Source organism: Carettochelys insculpta, chromosome 13, assembly GCF_033958435.1.
Source record: "Carettochelys insculpta isolate YL-2023 chromosome 13, ASM3395843v1, whole genome shotgun sequence".
Lineage (NCBI taxonomy): Eukaryota > Metazoa > Chordata > Testudines > Carettochelyidae > Carettochelys > Carettochelys insculpta.
Window position 1 is genome coordinate 10,902,663 of NC_134149.1, and position 18,079 is coordinate 10,920,741.

At 42.0% G+C, this 18,079-nt stretch overlaps 1 protein-coding gene and 1 long non-coding RNA gene across 2 annotated transcripts; one reads left to right on the top strand and one right to left on the bottom strand.

Moving 5' to 3' along the window:
* The first annotated feature begins 616 nt into the window (after positions 1-616).
* LOC142020122 (heat shock transcription factor, Y-linked-like) lies at positions 617-3,607 on the top strand. The gene is made up of 2 exons (XM_075007736.1): positions 617-1,934; positions 2,831-3,607. The coding sequence occupies exons 1-2, from the start codon at positions 1,371-1,373 to the stop codon at positions 3,605-3,607; spliced, it is 1,341 nt and encodes a 446-aa protein (XP_074863837.1). The 5' UTR covers positions 617-1,370.
* A 1,319-nt stretch (positions 3,608-4,926) lies between these two features.
* On the bottom strand, positions 4,927-11,851 carry LOC142020123 (uncharacterized). Its single transcript, XR_012647280.1, has 3 exons — positions 11,683-11,851; positions 7,768-7,990; positions 4,927-5,040 (listed from the first exon to the last, which is right to left on the bottom strand). It is a non-coding gene; the product is annotated as an uncharacterized LOC142020123 (long non-coding RNA).
* Between the last annotated feature and the right edge of the window lie 6,228 nt (positions 11,852-18,079).

Here is an 18,079-nt window from a genome sequence, read left to right on the forward strand (position 1 = left end):
GAAGTGAGGACCAACCTCTGACATTTTCCATCTTTCCTTTTGCCTTTTACCCATACCTCCTTCCCCAGTCTCTGGAGCAGAAAGATGCTTCAGCCAGAGGCTACTGGAAGTAGTCTTCTTTGCTGCTGCAAAAGGGAATTGTTAATCCTGATTTTTGAAATTGATATACAATTTATCCAATCCCTGCAGTGTGCAGCAGCAGTCGAAAAAGCAAACAGGGTGTTAGGAATCATTTAAAAAGGGCTAGAGAAGAAGGCAGAGAATATTTTATTGCCCTTATATAAAACCATGGTAGGTCCACATCTTGAATACTGCATACAGATGTGGGCTCATCTCAAAAAGATATATTGGCATTAGAAAAGGTTCAAAAAAGGGGAACTAAAATGATTAGGTGTTTGGAACAGGTCCCATATGAAGAGAGATTAGAGACTGGGATTCTTCAGCTTAGAAGAGAGGAGACTAAAGGGGGGATATGATAGAGGTATATAAAATTGAGTGGTGTGGAGAAAGCGAACAAGGAGGAAGTATTTACTTGTTCTCATAATATCAGAACTAGAGGGCACCAAATGAAATTAATGGGGAGCAGGTTTAAAACAAATAAAAGGAAGTTCTTCACACAGCCCCCAGTCAACCTGTGGAATTGCTTGCCAGAGGAGGCTGTGAAGGGTTTAAAAAAAGAGCTAGCTAAATTCATGGAGGTTAGGTCCATTAATGGCTATTAGCCAGGATGGGTAAGGAGTGGTGTCCTTAGCCTGTGTTTGTCAGAAGCTTGAGATGGATGGCAGGAGAGAGATTGCTTGATTAATACCTGTTCGGTCCACTCCCTCTGGGGCACTTGGTATTGGCCACTGTTGGCAGACAGGATACTGGGCTGGTTGGACCTTTGGTCTGACCCAGTATGGCTGCTGTTATGTTAATTTACATAATGAAAATTCTTGTATTTGTGTTTAGTCTTCTTGCAGACAGTGGGAGTTCGTCACTGGTGATAGAGGCCCATGGAAAGCATAGGGAGACAAATTTCGTTTTTTTGTTCCCAAAAGCAGCAGCAGTAGCACAAACTTCCCTCATTTCTGTTGTGAAATGACTGTTTCTAGGGGGAGTGCATCCAGCCTGTCTGCTATATTTCCATCAAGAGACAAATCTTTTATAGATTAGATTTTATCTTTTGTAAATGAAATGGAAAAGCTTTTCACTTTAGTAACTTGCCTGGCCACTGCCTCAATTTGCTAGGAAACCAATTGTTTTATGATGTCACAGCCACACACCACAGGTATCATTATGATCTAGAACTCTTTATTGAAGTTCACTGTAAGTTAGCATCATTTTAATATACCTGTCCCTTGGAGCATGAAGCTCAGCTAATAGTATAAATGGCTACAGCTGAAAAAGGCCAAAACGAGAGAGAGAGATTGAAGATGGACCTTCCTACAGCAGAAACTCCACATGTTTCAGCTCAGGATGAAATGGTTGATTCTGCTCCCTCAATTTCTTCTGCTGCTCCATTGTGTGATAAAACAGCAGCTGGTGACTCCGCCTTGAGGTCTATAATAGAAGAACATGCTTTTCAAGCTCTGAGTGATGGCCCCTGGGTTAAAAGACCACGTCTTACTCTCTGTGATGATAGCTCCACTGAAGACAATGATTTTTTATCCCTCACCTTTCCAAAGAAACTATGGAAAATTGTTGAAAATGATCAATTTAAGTCCCTTTGGTGGAATGATGATGGAAATTGTGTAGTGATTGATGAAGAGCTCTTTAAAAAGGAGGTGCTGGAAAGGAGAGGACCTAATCGAATTTTTGAAACCGATTGCATGAAAAGTTTCATCCGTCAGCTTAATCTCTATGGCTTTAGCAAAATGCGACAAGATTTTCAAAGGTCTGCCTCATTAGCTGAGTTTTTAGCAGAAGAAAAAGCAGCATCTGCCTTTAACAAGGTAAAATGTCAGTAGTTAAAGTTTAAAAGATGCCTATTCTGAAATGTTTAATGAGCTTTTTTTATGTACAAATAAGTTTTGTTTTATGCTTGTTATGAAGAAAATCTAGGAATGAGGGTTGTGAAGGCTATTCTGTAAGTTTCTCCAGGTATTCTTATGAATAATAGCTTAAAAAAAGTGATTTACTGGTTTTTGTTTCCTACTAATCTGAGCCACTGATGCAGAGAACTCCTTTCCTCCTCCTCCTCCTCCTCCCTTTTCTGATTGCTAGTTTCCTTTTGGTACTAGGTCTTCACTGCTTTCTTCCCTTCTGGCATTTGCTGAATGTTAGGAAGGTGGATATGGTTCATGTGGTACTGGTTGACTTTTAGTGATTTAGATAAAAAACCATAATGAATCAATGGAACTTGTGCTCCTGGTCCTAAATCACTTAAACGCTTTAGAAAATCTCTTACTGTTAGATAATATCCATGCATATTGTTTAAACTCTATTTTGATACTAGACCCATTTAAGAGACATAATTCATTGTGTGCATTCCTAATAACACCTTTAAATGTCTAATATACCTTTCACCATTTCTCACATCTTTGCCTTTTGCATTTAATTTGGCTTCCTTCTGCAGTAAACCTAAGCATTTCCTGAGTTTAAGCTGCTGGAGAATGTTTGTTTAAATTCAAGGAATAATCACTGATTTAAAATGTAATGAGACTATCTCAGTTTTAAATTTAATCAAATCTGTTTCACAGCCTAATATTGGGGCCAAAATTGTTTGCCCGTATCCATTCAGTGTTAGTGTTTGACTGTTTTTCTGATGGCAAAATCTTAGCTAGAATGTGCATTTGATTCTTGCCTTTTTAATTCTCAGAGGTGATTAACTCTTTTCACTTGCTTTTAGTTACAGTTCTACCATAATCCGAATTTTAAGAGAGGCTATCCCCACCTTCTCGTAAGGTGTAAGAGAAGAGTTGGCATCAAAAATACACCACCAGGTGCTTTCTCATTGGATCAGGAATTTAGTGACAACTGTCTAAAGAGTGAGGGAACAAGCTCAGATGTACAGTCTGCCTTGGGACCTGCTTCCATGGAGGAAAATGACCTTATTGCAACTGCTCCAAAGGAAACTATTCAAACATGTGCATTAAGAAAGCCTACTGTGAATAAGGGACTTGTCAGAGCAACTGCCCGAATCAGAAGTGGATATACTACTTCACCTGCAGCTTCACTGAGGCAATCGGACCGTGCTACAGCAGAAGACAGTGAGAAGTTAAATCAGCTGGCTCCATTCCATATACCCCAAAATAACAGCCATGCTCGAGTTAGCACCCATGATATAGATTCCACTACAACTACATCTGCAACTTCTTTGTATCACGTCATACCTCCTGTATCAAACAGTCCTTTTGGACCAGTGGTGGGGCTTCCTGCCTTCCCAACCATGTATCCAGACTTATCAGCTATGCAGGCTCACTGGGCTAGCTTGCTGCCATTTTGTAACCCATGGCTTTCAATGCCTATGATTGCAGCAGCCTCTGCCATTTCAATGTCAAGATCATCTCATCATCGAACTCCATCATACCATCACTGCCCTAATTGCAACTGCACTTCAAACAATGCACCTGCTGCCAAAGGTGTTGGGCCAAAGTCTACTGAATATTCAGGGTACCATCCATAAAGCAAAGGACTTGAATGTTTCTTATTCTGGGGACAAAGTCACTGACAAGTCAGCAATGAAACTGAAGAATAAATGTCTTTTCCAGTTTTCCTGTCCTATTTATATAAAATAATCTCAGGCTTAATTTTATTCTCAGCTGGGAAGATTTTGTTCAGTAGCAGTAATTGGCTGGCTTTAATGATATGTAGTAGTTCAGAAATGTAGGGAGAGAGAAAAAGAGCAGTGTAACGTTTGAATTACAGTTGGGCTAGTCCTGTTCCTTGCAAAGGTAACTTCTGTTCACCACCACCACCACCTGCCCTTTGTCACTGCAAAAATTGCTGAAGGGCTGCAGTGGAGCCAAGCTAGTGATAGGTACTGCAGGAAGACTGAGCCTCTTTTGTCTTTTAGAGGTGATGTGCAGCATGCAGCTCCATGCTTGCACAATATATTTCTGCCAAGGCAGTTGGCTGAAACTTGGTTTGCAGAGTAGCTTTTCACTTGTGTTCTAACAAAATACCTATCTTTTGATAGCCTGCCTACTCACACCGTACAGGGATCTTCACCTTTTGGGATAGCAGACATAGTAACACATGCTGAAGGGATGACCCACAGTTAACAGAGGGGTCCATGTTAGCTGTTGTCAGAAATAAAATTACAGATTCATAGATTAGTGATAAGCACGTAGTGCTACACTGTCTGGTAAGTTCATTGGTGGATCATCTAAATCGGACCCAGGAGAAAATCAAGATTAAAACTAAGAGATCGGTTTTATTTGTTTTCATCAAGATGCAGGTTAGGGTTTATTTAAAAGGAAAGGAGAAGGGGCAAGACTTATGAATTGCTAGCTTGAATCTCTTTCTTTCATAATTTTGAAAAGATACTGCAATTCTGGTTTCCTTTGGCCAAGTCTGAAGTTAAATATTCAAGTTCTGAAACTGAATTTGTTTTTGGTAGGGCTGGATGGTACTTATGGTCCCGCATACAATGCGACCCAAGACCAGAGCTTGTGCTCAGTGATGTCGGCAGTAAAGCTTCCATTGAATTCAGTGGTGGAAGATTGGGCCACCACTGAAGAGAGTGAGGGATCAGTTAAAATATCTAAGGAATATTTATTAAAGAAGATATTTTTAAAAGTACATCAGAATGATTATTTGAGCTCAGGGTTAAGAAGTGCTCTTTGCCACCCTGTAAGAAAGTAGGGTTCAGGCTGGACATGCGTTGAATGAACTCTGTGATTAACATGAGGCATTGACCTAAACTGATTCTTTGCATATGTATATCTACTTGAGGGTTTTCTATAGCTCGTCTAAGAAACACTCAAACTTCTCAAACATTTATTAATACCTACATACTGTCATGGAATCTGGAGTTCAAGCGTGAAGTCCTTTCTCAGACAAAAATACTGGTTGCTGTAGGAGCATGGACCACAGCAGGTCTTCAGTATACTGTCCCTGGATGTTCAAAGAAAAGCAATGCCTATCATTAGTTGAAAATTTAATAAATATTCTGTGAATGAAGTCTTCAGTGTTTTAAAGAGCAGACGCAAGCTGGATAAATACTGTACCCTGAACCATGGGTCAGTACCCAAATGTGCAGCATTCTGCATTATCTTCGGTCTGCTGTAGACAGCTCCAATATTTATATCTATCTTATATTAAATAAAATGGCAAACTACCATGAAATTAAGATGTGTGAAATGTGTTGCAATTTTATAGAGAATTGAAAAAATCAGAGTAAAGAGTGGTTATTAAATACTAAATCAAGGAGCGTCCAGTCAGTCTGGAATTAACTACTGTAAGCTTCTTCTGAAGAAGCTGTAAGTACTGCATATATGCAATCCATATAGTATTTCAAAGAATGCAGTTATTGTCTGGGACTTGTGTACAGCACCTAGCTAAAATATAAAATGCATTCTGAAGTCAGATGAGGTTCATCCTTAAACGTCCTACTGCCCTGTGGATAGACCTCAGAAGGTACAACTGGGATGGTGTTTTTACTAGGTGGATAAGGCTACATGGTATGGCAGCAAAAATGTTTATACCTAATTTTCTGGGGTGATAGCCTTGGTGCAGGTGCCCCTTTCCTGAAAAGCATCTGCTAGACTTGGGTGGGGAAACTTTTGAGTTGGGGGTCACTGACCCACAGAAAAACCAGTCAAGGGCCACATAAACATGAGAAGTCAATTAAAAAACAAGCCCCTGCTCCCCTGTTGTGGTCCCTGACTGAGCCACCTCATTCCCTTCGTGTTCCAGCCCCACAGATGGGCTGGAGAAGGGAAGAACTGAGGTTCAGGGATTCCTCCAGGCCAAATTAACTTCAGGGTGCCCAAGGTAGGACTAAACATGGGGATTTATGGTTCAGTGTGTCAGGAGGTATGGGGCTTGTGGGGGGAGGGATGGTGCAGAAGTGGGTGAGGGAGGGGTCGGATGGAGGGCGCAGGAGCAGGCTGGAGGTGGGAGGTCTGGGCAGGAGAGGGGTGCAGGAACAGGCTGGGGGTGAAGGGGTGCTTACTGACACAGCTGTATGCTGCTCTGATTGGCCACCACTGCAGCCAGTGAGTGGCAGGGCAAAGCCTCCGGGCTGTGCTGTGCTGCCATTCCTCCAGTCAGGGGCTGGAAAGCAGCAGTGGGTAGAGCTGCATTCCCCCCGCAACCCATCAGAGCCTGTGGGCTGGATTTGGCCCAGCTCACCTGACTCCAACCTGTGAAGCTCCAGGTTCCACACCTCTGGCCATGTAGCAGCCAGATCCATGGTATCCAATATGCCTGTCACTTGCCACATGTGGCAAACTGGACACTGCTGTATGGCAAAATGCAGCTCTTTAGACCCACACACGTGAAGCACCCTCTGCCCGCTCCATGCATTTACCTCACCACTTGGTGGGACAAGCACCAGACAGCAGTGGCAGCGGCTCCTTTGTGGCTTGTGCCCTGGTGCAGCGCCAACAGCTGTGGTCTAGCACAGCTTGCGTGACCACAGCTCCAGCCCAGGCATGACTCCAGCTCTGGTGCTGCTTGCCTCACATGGCCCCGAATGTGGTGGCTCCAGCAGTGGCTTTGGTAAGTTGCCAGCAGTTTGTGCAGGGGGTGGTGGTGGTGCATGGCTCTAGGGGATGGCTGTAGCAAATACAGAATGACAACCGTGAGTGTGGCGATCCTTCAGTTACTGTTGGATACCACTGGGCCAGATGCTATGGAGGGGAGCCTAAAAGTTCAGACCCAGGCAAGCTGTGGGCCAGGGGTTGCCCACCCCGTGCTGCACCTTCAAAGAATGCAAAATAAAAAGATCGTTGGTTGTCCCTCTGTAAGAAAGTGGAGGATTTGGCAGGTATTGCCTGGGTCTTTGTGGGGACTCAGGAGGAGGTGAGGTGTGCATGTGGTGGGGAGGGGTGTGGGTATGGGGCTGTCTGAGTCAGGACATGGGGTGAAGTGGTGTAGAAGTCAGGGCTGGAAGGTGTGGTGGCGGGGGCGGCTCAGGGCAGCAAGTGAATGTGCAGGAGCCCTCTCCCACTTCACAGCCCCTCAGCCTGAAGTCCCACCCACATTCTCCAACCCTCTGCCCTAACTCCTGAGCCTTTACAAAGAGGTGAGGGGGGTGGTCAGGGTTAGAACTGAAAGACTTAGGGTAGGTGGGTGGCAGGTGTGCAGGGCTCAGGGCTAGAGGGTGGGAGGGCTGTAGGGGACTAAATGGGACTGCTTGCAGCAGCTGCTTGGGGCTGCGTTGTTCACGTGGCATGGACCCTGCAGGGCAGCTAGTGCCCCAGGCTGCTGGCAGTTGCTCCTTGGGGGTTGCTGGGGCAGTGGACTGGCCCATGCCTGCTCCCCAGGGCTAGGGCTCTTTTTCCCTCCTTGTGGTCATTTTGGGGTCTAATTGTCCCCGTACTTGCTGCACAACCAAGCCCTGACCTTGCTTCAAGTTATGATAAAAGGAAGCTGCATTTTAAATTTGGTGGACCTGGCTCTTACCCTTTAGGAGGAGCTCTTGAACAAAAGGACTTAGATGCACAAGTTTTCTAAAAAACACCAGGGATTCTACTTGAGTTTCCACTGGGGGAATTCAAGTGTAAACAAGATGCCTGGTGAAAACAGACAGAGATTGAGCCTGTAACGGTGACAAGTGTCAAGATGTGGTACTTTTCAATGAAATACTGTATGTGAGCATAATTTGGCATTCCGTACCCTCAAGAGCATCTCCCTTAGGAACCATCACTTTCTGCAGGCTAAGGTGCTCTTTTCATTGCCTTTGTAGCTATGTTCTTTGTGCGAACACTGTCAACAAACTGTATCTGCTCTGAAGGTTGAAAAGGGCTTTCTTTATCAGCTGGATCTTCTCGGTCATCCATCTGAATGCTTGATCCCACTTGAAGTCAGTTTTTGCCTCTGGCACACCTGGTACAGTGTTCTGCATACAAAAGAGACAACTACTGTAAGGATTCCAATATTAAATAGTAATTTTTATTACCAGTCAACAATATTGCTACTGGAAAATTATTTTTAAAAATTGTTTTTTGAACTTTTTTTCTTGGTCTTATTGAAGGAGACCAGCAGGAAGTCTTAGAAATTGTCCTTTTTAGACACAGATCATAGTCCAACCAAAAGCAGTATAAGCATTCCCACGTTGTCCTTCCAATGTACAGCAACTTTAATCAGAGCAGACTAAGTGAGAGGATAGTTCAGATGCCATACTTGACCCAATCCTGGACCTCTTAGATAAAACAACCAATAAGAGTGCTGGTTTTTTTGATATGGTAACTTGACAGCTGGACTAAGGCAGCCAAACAGACTGAATGGCTGTTAAATGGAAGACATTTTGGGTGCGTCTACACTAGCCGGCTACTTCGAAGTAGCCAGCACAATGTTGAAATAGCACGCGTCGCGTCTCCACGTGCCGTGTGCTATTTCGACATTGAAATCAAAGTTAGGAGGCTAGACATTGAAATCGCTATTCCCATCCGAAGATGGGAATAGCGCCCTACTTCGACGTTGAACGTCAAAGTAGGGCATGTGTAGGTGACCCGTGTCCCACTACTTCAAAATAGTGGGGTCCTCCATGGCGGCCATCAGCTGAGGGGTTGAGAGACACTCTGTCCAGCCCCTGCGGGGCTCTATGGTCACCGTGCGCAGCAGCCCTTAGCCCAGGGCTTCTGGCTGCTGCTGCTGCTGCTGCAGCAGCTAGGGGTCCATGCTGCGTTCACAGGGTCTGCAACCGGTTGTTGGCTCTGTGACTCTCGTGCTGTGCAGGCCAAGTGTGTCTGGAAGAGGCCCTTTAAGGGAGCAGCTTGGGGCTATGCTGGCCTCTTATTTCGACGGGGAGCGCTTGTGTGTATGGATGCTCTGCATTTCCTTTTGGGGGGGGCTCCTTTTGATGTTCTTCGTCGCTACTTCGACGTTGAACGTCGACGGCACCAGCCCTGGAGGACGTGTAGACAATACACGTTGAAGTAGCTTATTTCGATGTCCTTACATCGAAATAGGCTACTTCGATGTAGTGGGCTAGTATAGATGTAGCCTTTGAGTCACTGTCACCTAGCTAGGGATTTAAGCATGGAAAGGAAATCTGCAATAACTCATTACTAATCTCAGCCATTTAGCATAAATGGTTTCATATTAATATCAGTGATTGTGTTCATTTTCTCATTATGATGCTGTATTTTTTAAAGTGATCCTATTATGATGTAATGGCAATGTTACACATTCAGTATTGTGATGTTCATGAATGCTTACACAAATTGTTGCATACTGTCAAGTGTGTTTATCTGTTTGAAATCATCTATGAAAGACCAATAGTCCCTTATTACTCAAAAGCAGGTGAGAAAGTTACTTCTATGAAAAATACTTGAACAATTCAGATTAAATATCAGTCTCTACTATTCTAAGTCCTTAGTCTTTGGAGTTTAGACTGTAAATTCAGTGTAAAATTACTTTTAGCTACTAAAGTAACTTTATTTTATCCCATTTCACTTTTTAAAAAAAGTCTGTGCAAAATTAAAATGGTGAATGATAGCTTGATGGAATGGTGTTGGAATCTATGTTGGTCATCCTGAGTATTTTTGTATCAGTGGGTCAGAAAATTCTCTCAAACATTTATATACAAAGTTTTACTAACAAACTGACTCTGAATTACTTGTCAGGACCAAAGTCTAGACTTTGGCTAGTAAAGAGGATACCTCTGCATTATGTCATGGTTTTGATCTGATTTCCTAGTAGGGTGAAAAAAAACAAAACACTAAGTGTCTTATTTGAGCCTATGCCTTGATTCCTACACATCTCCTATGGATTTAAATGGGTGTTGTGTGCATTCAGCACCTTACTATCCTTTATATCAACCTCTGGCTAGTAACAGTCAGCTAAACTTGAAAATCCAGTCCCCACAATCTGGTGCAAGGGAGAAGGGGCTTTTCTGTTTCTTCTCTTGCACTGGTGCCTTCTAACTACTGCACAGGGGAGGTAGGATCTCCAACTTTGTTCCACCCTGCAAAAATTCTTGGCTAGTGTAATGGGTAAGATCATTTCCCATTATTCTGCTCCCCCAGAATTTGCAGATTTCTAGTGGTGGGTTTTTTCAAATCTACTTCTTCCCTCTAAAACTTCCAGGCTTCTGCTAAGTAGGAAAAGGAGGAAAATGTCTGTAGCTCTAACTCATGCACATAGTGCATCCTGGCTCCTGCTAAGGTCTCTTGCCACTGTACCCCATCCTACTTCATAACTAGTGTGAGGGCACATGGAAGCAAGAGGTGGTCTCTGCTATTCCACTCCTACCAACATTCCATTTTGGGGGTCATCTTCCTCCTTGAACAAATTCAATATCTGCCTTTGTTGCTACTCAAAGAGCTTTCCCCAACAGTAGCAAGAAACTGACACAAGTCTCCAGAGTTCTAATGTCAAAACAGCAGAAATGAAACTGATCAAACATGTTTTTTTCTCTTCTGGTTCACAAGGCTAAAGGTAGCAGTAGAGGCAATCAAGATGTCTGGCAGCAGATTTAGGAAGATAATACTGCATCAGTTCACACTGTGTTGACCTTTGGAAGGCTATTCTTGCAACCATAAGGGTAGATACTTAAGATACAAATTAGAAAGCTAAAAATGCATACTTTGGTAATGTAAGTCCCTTCATTTGCCAGGATGAGCTTCCAAGAGGCCTAGGTGAGAATGCATTTTTTTCAAATGCTTTTTAGGACAATGAGAGAATTAATACAGAGAGAAGACAAGCAGCAGAGGCTAATTCAAGTGTCTCATTTACATAAATGAAAACTGAAACTCAAGGTGCACAGGGCAGATTTTATGACAGATTTTGGCCTATAAAAATAATGCTGAGAATGCAACCTGAAAAGGAGAGATCACTTTCCAAAAGCAATGCTGCACCTACCTACACAGTTATTTTGGAATTGATATACTGTAAAATAATCTGTTTCTTTTGTTACAGTTGCACCATCAAGCATCAAAAGTCTTCATTCAGTTGTTAATAATAATGAAAAGAAACACTAATCCCAGAAGTTTTGCCCTGGAGCAAGAGGATGACAGTACTGATATTAAAACTGTGGGCATACCAGATGCTCAAGAATCTGCTGCATGCTACAATGGTGGGCATCAGACTGATTTGCCATCCAGTTCTCTGCAAAACTCTGCTCAAAAGCTTTTACCTCCTCAGGAACTGAGAGCATGTATCAATGAATTAAAAACTCACTCAGCCATCTTGACAGGAAGAACACAGGAAAAGAAAACAGATTTTGAAGCCACAAAGAATAAATATTGTGACTGTTCAAACAAACATTCCATCCTCTCTTCTGGACCTTCTCAGTTATGGCGGTCTAGCCGCCATGAATTAAAGTATTACCAAAGGGCCTTCATAGCAGAAAATTCACAAGAACATAATACAGTTGACTGTGAAATCAAGAACAACAAGATGTATCATTTTCATCCATACAAACATGGCAGCTTTACCCACAATATCACCTGTGGTATGGATTCAAGAATAGCTGCACTGAGTTATAATCACCCCTTGACTCCAAATCCCTTGCCAAGATCAGAGCCCACAACCAGGCTGCCTATTTGTCCATGTGCCCCTCTAGATTTAGCAGCTATGAATGCCTACCAGCTTGCCATACTGCCATTCGCTCATCCCTGGTTTTCCATGCCTGTTATGCCATTTCTTTCTGCCATTTCTGTGACTGGGGATGCCCCTCATCAGCATAGGACATCTTCACCTTATGTTTACTGCCAATGTTTTTGCTGCCTTGGAAGCTGGAGAGCCTCAAAACCAAATTTTTCATAAGAACTTTGGCTGCAAAGGAAAAACAAATATTAGTGACACATGCACTAAGTAATTTTAAAACACATTTCCATTTTATTATGTCATTTGGGATAGCTCTGAAACATTAAATGTCCAGAAAGTTAATGTTCTACAGTTTCGTCGTCTTTGCTTTTTTGACCCCTTTTGTTCTATCATTGACCTTTTAAACATAATATTCTAAAGGAGGGTTAAGAAAAACAGTACCTCAGAAGAGGAGCTTCAGGCACCTTTCACTGAAATTTACTAGAACAACAAATAACCTTCAAATGACACCAGAGCCAAACAGCGCCCCCTTTAAATCCTTTTCAGTGCAAGAATTTCTTTTATCAGTGACACATTTTGCCTTTTTTGTAGTTCAATAGTAATGTCAGTTGCTTCATCCAAGCTGATCATCATTTTCAATAAACCTACCAAACAGATATTTTCTATCCTAAGCGCAGAAGAAAGATCTAGCATTTTCCATAAGCATGTAATGTTATTGCTGATGAGTACTGTCTATTTAATGGTATCCACTCTACTGTTATGAATGTCTAATCCGCCTGATTAACATTTCTCCAAAACTGGCCCACCACATAGACTTGAGACTCCTTATATTAAAGAGAGCACACAGCCTTGAATCATTCTTTTACATTAAAACACAATCATAGTTCCTGGGTTCTATTTTTAACTCACTGGCTTGCTGTGTAACAAGTAACTAAGCCTTTCTGCACCTTAATTTTCACATTAGTAAAATGAAAATAGTTACCTCAGAGTGGTGGTGGGAGGCATAACTGTCTGTAAAACACTCTGAGCTCCCTGAAACAACACACAATTAAAAAACAATGGATTATGATTTGCTAGTATTCAAAAGTTGTAATAGATAAACATTTTGAACAGCTCATTTAATGAATGACTAAGTCCTAGAGGAAGAAGAACAATATGTGTACTAAAAAACAAAGGATAGTCATACCTTAGATTCAAAGTGCTATAAGGAAATTAAGCAGTGATCTTTGGCTGCCGGACATGGAGATGTGCTATCTATGTCATTCCATGGCACAGGTGAACTACTTTCTAGGAGCACAACACCATCAGAGGTTAGCATTCAGAGAGGAGGTCAGTACCACTAATGGACTTTTGTCACATCCATGTGGTCTGGATTTTAATGATTTCTACTGCAATTTAAAATGGATCATGGTGTCCTTTCTTGTGCAGTTTAAATCCACACTTAAAATTATCTGCTTTTGGGTAAAGGCTCACAGACCACTTGTAGCGCTATTTAATACTACCGTTAACCTATTTAATTTTTGGATTGATTGTATTAGAGTTAATTCATGACTACATTTCATAACTTCACTTAGGGCACAAGAGAAGAGTGGTATCCTTTTCCCATAATTATTAATGTAATGCAATTGGCCTACATTACATTTGGCAAATAAATATGAAACAGCAGCATTTTTATAACTATGGCACACAGGCACCCTTAACCCTGTGCTCAGAGAAGAAATTGACTAGGATTTGTGCAAAAGTGACCCCCTCTAGAGCCAGAAGTGTTATCAAAAATGTCTGGATTTTCTGATGTAAATTAGCAGTAGATTTAATTTTTGTTGTTACCAATGAATACTATTTTAAGCCTAGAAAATTTGAGCCAAAAATAAATGGAATTTAAGCAACTTTCAATGTTTTTCCAATGCTGTATCAAACAGACCTGCCAATCTGTATGTCAGATACACTATTCCTGAATTTTGTATATGCTAAAAGAGCATTAAGCTAATCCATTTACAGAGTAGACTGTATGTGAACAAGAACATAGCTGTTAGTGATGGTTCCAAGCTGACAAGTTTGGATCCAAACTCTTCAATGTTTGTGTGTGTTTATTGCAGATTTATTTTGGCTACACCCGTTACAGAAATAAGACCTGGTGCGAATTTCAAACTCAAAATATGAATTTAAAATTCAGGTGTGTTTATAACCTGAGGTTTTGGTTCAACCATAAATACATGGTTGTGCTTATGTATCTTGTGCACAGCACACACACAAGTTACACAGAGGTAAGCAAGGCTGGTGTCCTAAGGTTCTTACAATCTAATGTCCGGATTTCTTTCTCAGTACAGTTCATAAGTTTTACCAGTGATGCCATGGTGCTGGAATGGTGGAGTACAAACAATAAGATGGAGTATATACAATAAATTTAAGGCCACACTATAGTTTGTATTTTGGGACACATTTGTATTTGTATCCTAAAATAGAAACTGCAAAGCCAAACACCATGCTCGAAATAGCCCTATTTTGAGCACGGTATTTCATTCCTGCTAATCCTCTTATTCCATGTGATTACTGGGTTAGTGGGAAGTTCGAAATAAGCACTTATTTCAAAGCCCGGTGCAGCATAGCCAGCACTGGGGTTCAAAATAAGATGCCTTGAAATAACTTACACAGTTTGTGCACTGCAAATTGCGTAAATTATTTTGAGTTAAGGCTAATTGTAGCCCTAGCCCAACAGCTCAGGAACAACAGTGAGAACAAACCCTTCTGGAAAGGAAACCAGTGATATGCAAAAACCATATGAGATTTGAAGAGCAGGGTGTCGATCACTTAGCACATGAGAAAGGAGAGGTTGTTTGTAGTTTGTTCAATTATATGCTTTATCTAATTTGTCAGGATTTCTTAGAGCCTGGGATAGATGCCATCTTAATTTTTGTACTATACTAAAGACCTGTTTGGGTCCTGTATATTGTATACCTATGTAAATAACTTATCTTGCCACTCTAACTAGTGATCAAAGAATTTGACATTGCTAGAGTAACAAATGCTGTATATGTCACAGCCATGGTGTCGCTACACTACTGCTACATTCTAGAACTTCACCAAACACTGTAACCAAGTATTTATCATATTTTTAAAAGTATCCTGGACTGAGCACAACATTATATTTCTAAGCCTAACTTACTCCTGAACAGAATTTAGATTCATGCCTAAAAACACTTCAGAAAAAGAAGACAAATTTGAAGTTATGTTTGATATGGCAGTAGCGCTAATATCTGCTGACAAAAAAACCTTACTTCCGGAGAAGTCAGATAAAAGGCATTCATCGGTTTCTTTAATGCCGGACCAGAAGATACCAGGAGATGTAACTACAAAGGATGTTTTGGAAGAACATGATTGTGAAGCTGTACAAGAAGGTGCCAGCTTCTCCAAAAAACTGCATTACCATAGCTGTAATCAAAGTACAGGAGGAAGAAGAGAGATAAATGTACTTCTTTCTCTCTCCTTTCCCAAAAAACTGTGGAAGATAGTAAAAAGCGATGAGTTCAAGTCTATTAGGTGGAATGACAATGGAGATTGTGTCGTTATAGATGAATTCTGCTTTCAGAAAGAAATCTTAGACCGAAGAGGCACCTTAAGGATTTTTGATACTGATAACATGAAGAGCTTCATTCGACAACTCAACCTCTACGGATTCAGTAAAATACGTAAAACTGTCACTTTGCCTCATTTTCCAGCAGAGAAAAACAGATGCAGAGCAAGACTACTGGTAAAGCAGTAAAAAAATTGTTTTACATAAAGGAACACATCCTTGACTCCAGCCTTAGAGGCCCTGGCCTCAGGAGAGGGTGGGGTACAAAAATAGATTTAACTTATCTTTGTTCTCCCCCAATTCTTGAGCAGGAGGTAGTGGGAGGGATACATGGCACAGCACAGAGTGACATGAAGGATGTTGTATATTACACTAATTGTCCATAACTCCAAGGAGCTGTTCCAAAATCCTAGGATGACTGAGTTACAGGAATAGCTGGGTTGTTCTGCCTAAAACAGTTATTCATTATGGATGATTATATTAAACTGTATTATGACATTATGGGGTGGTAGAAAGCCTCTATGGAGGTGGATCCAAAGGGGTGAGTGGGGCTTTGTGATATCTCTATCCCAGGCTAGAACTGATGGTGAATGATCAGCACTCAAATTGTTTACTGGTGCAATAGATTTGCTCTTCCTAGAAGGCGACAGTTCTCCTCGTCTGAAAAGAAGAGTAATGAAAAAATACCAAAAGGCAGAACAAAAGAAGCAGTTAATCCACACAGAAGTATATGAAGGGTCCCTTAGAAGTAACGGTGGGGAGAGAGCTATTTTCCACTAGATTAAGAGAACGGAGATTGACACAGCTTGCAGAGGCAGGGTAGGTGAGCTTTCCTGTCTGTGGGAGCACATACGATCTCCCAAGGGAAAGGTGAGCTTGTGGGAACATTGCATTGAGGATATTTTATTGTTTTGTATCAGCTATACTCTCCTGTGCTTTACCTATTAAGTAAGGAGCGTAAGTTGCTGAATAAAGTGTGTGTGCGGAATGCATCACTGCATTCTAATAGTTACTGCATGGGCCTGAGAGAGTTAAATGCGTCAGAACCGCCAAATTTTTGGGGAGGAGTTCTGGGAGAGGACTATGTTTCAGTACTCCAGAGCCTGAGGGATCAGCACCGTGTCTAGAGGGATTAGACAGCAGGAGAGCAAATTCCAGCACTTGGAAAGAAGGTGCCAGAAGGTCTGCACGCTGAGCATATCCCTCGGGATCCTGAGGTTCCTTAGAGTCCCCTCAGCAACTCACTAGGATCTGTAACAAAGGCTAGACCTATTTCCCCTTTGTCATCTATGAACATATCTACATGCTATCTGGAAAAGACATCTCAATTTACTGAAAAGGCTGATAGGGCTGGCATGTGAGGAAACCTTACAGTCATAAATGTGTATACTTTTTCCAATGACTGTGTGTCGCACAGGGAAAAAGATAACTGTCTACAAGACATGCAAACGTATAAATACCAAAACAGGCAATAAATTAGTCATGTCTAATTAGGAGTACCAGGTATTAACAGACTAAGTATCAGGAAGAACTTCTTACAGTAAGTCCAGCTGAAGTATTAGGAAGTGGTGAAAACCCTGGGGCTTGGCACTTTCAAAATGAGGTTAAGCAAAGCTCTATCAAAATTTTGTATATACCATCACACCATTGCCCCAGACAGACTAGATTTGTTATTAGGTCTTTTCCATCATGATTTCACTTACATTTTTTTTTAAAAGTCAGTCACAAAATTTGGAAAAAAATCTTACAATGTGGTAACACCATACTTAGGTCTAGTTCTTTTTATTTTATTTTTAATAAGGTAACACTTCTATTGATTTAAATGGGAGTTTTATCTAAGAGACACAGAAGTAGACAGCACAGCTTTTTAGTATTTGAGAGATTCTGATTTTTACTGTGACAGAGTTCACAGCATATAGGCTAATGGTCTCCAACCATTTTACGCCCAAGATCACCTTTCCTTGAGGTCCTGCCCTTGCTTCAAAGCCTTGCCCTTCTCATTCCACCCTCACCCACTCACTTTCATTGGGCTGTGGCAGTAGGCTAGGGTGCAGGAGAAGGTGCTGGCTAAGAGGAGGGCCAGGGCTGTGGCAAGTGCTTGGGGTACAAGATGGGGTTCAGGCTGCAGGAAGGGGCATGGGGTACTGGCTCAGAGGGGGACTGGGGTTCAGGAGGGGTCAGGCTGGGGCAGGAGGAGATTTGAGGTGCTGGCTATGGAAGGAGTCTGGGGAGCAGCCTCCAACTGTGCAGAACTTATAGTGGGAGGCTCCAGGTTAGTGGTATAGTAAGGCTGAGCTGATGCAGGCACCCTACCCCCAGAAGGGAACAATGTGCCCCTGTGGTGGGGGCAAATGGCTCCATGAGCTGCCCCTCCTCTGCCAGCAGCACCACCTGAGCTCCCATATCCACAGTTCCCCATTCCCAGCCAATGGGAACTGCAGGGGTGATGCATGCAGGCAGGCAGAAGTGTGCCAAGATACCAGCCCTCCCTCCACAAGCTAGGCTGCAGGGTCAAGCTGGCCATTTTTAAGAACAGGCAAGCAGTGTTGGGATGGGACAGGCCAAGACCCTGTCAATCATGATGGACTGGGAGACTCCAAAGGATGGACCAGTTGATTACAACGGCCAGGTTTGTGACCAGGGATGTAGGCAATAGCTACCAACACTTTTCATGGCAAGATATTTTACATATGTTTCATAAGTTTCATTATTCTAAACCTTATTGTTGCACGTTAAATTAAAAAGAAAATGTTTGGGATTTTGTTTCAGTTGTACCACAATCCATATTTTAGAAGAGGGTACCCCTTTCTCGTTCAGAGAATGAAGAGACGAATTGGCATCAAAAGTAATGAACAGCCAAATCCC

Bases quoted from the DNA above. Each gene is read 5' to 3' on its own strand.
- LOC142020122 (XM_075007736.1), top strand. From the start codon at position 1,371: ATGGCTACAGCTGAAAAAGGCCAAAACGAGAGAGAGAGATTGAAGATG. The intron at 1,935-2,830 runs GTAAAATGTCAG...ACTTGCTTTTAG, and splicing joins CAGCATCTGCCTTTAACAAG to TTACAGTTCTACCATAATCC.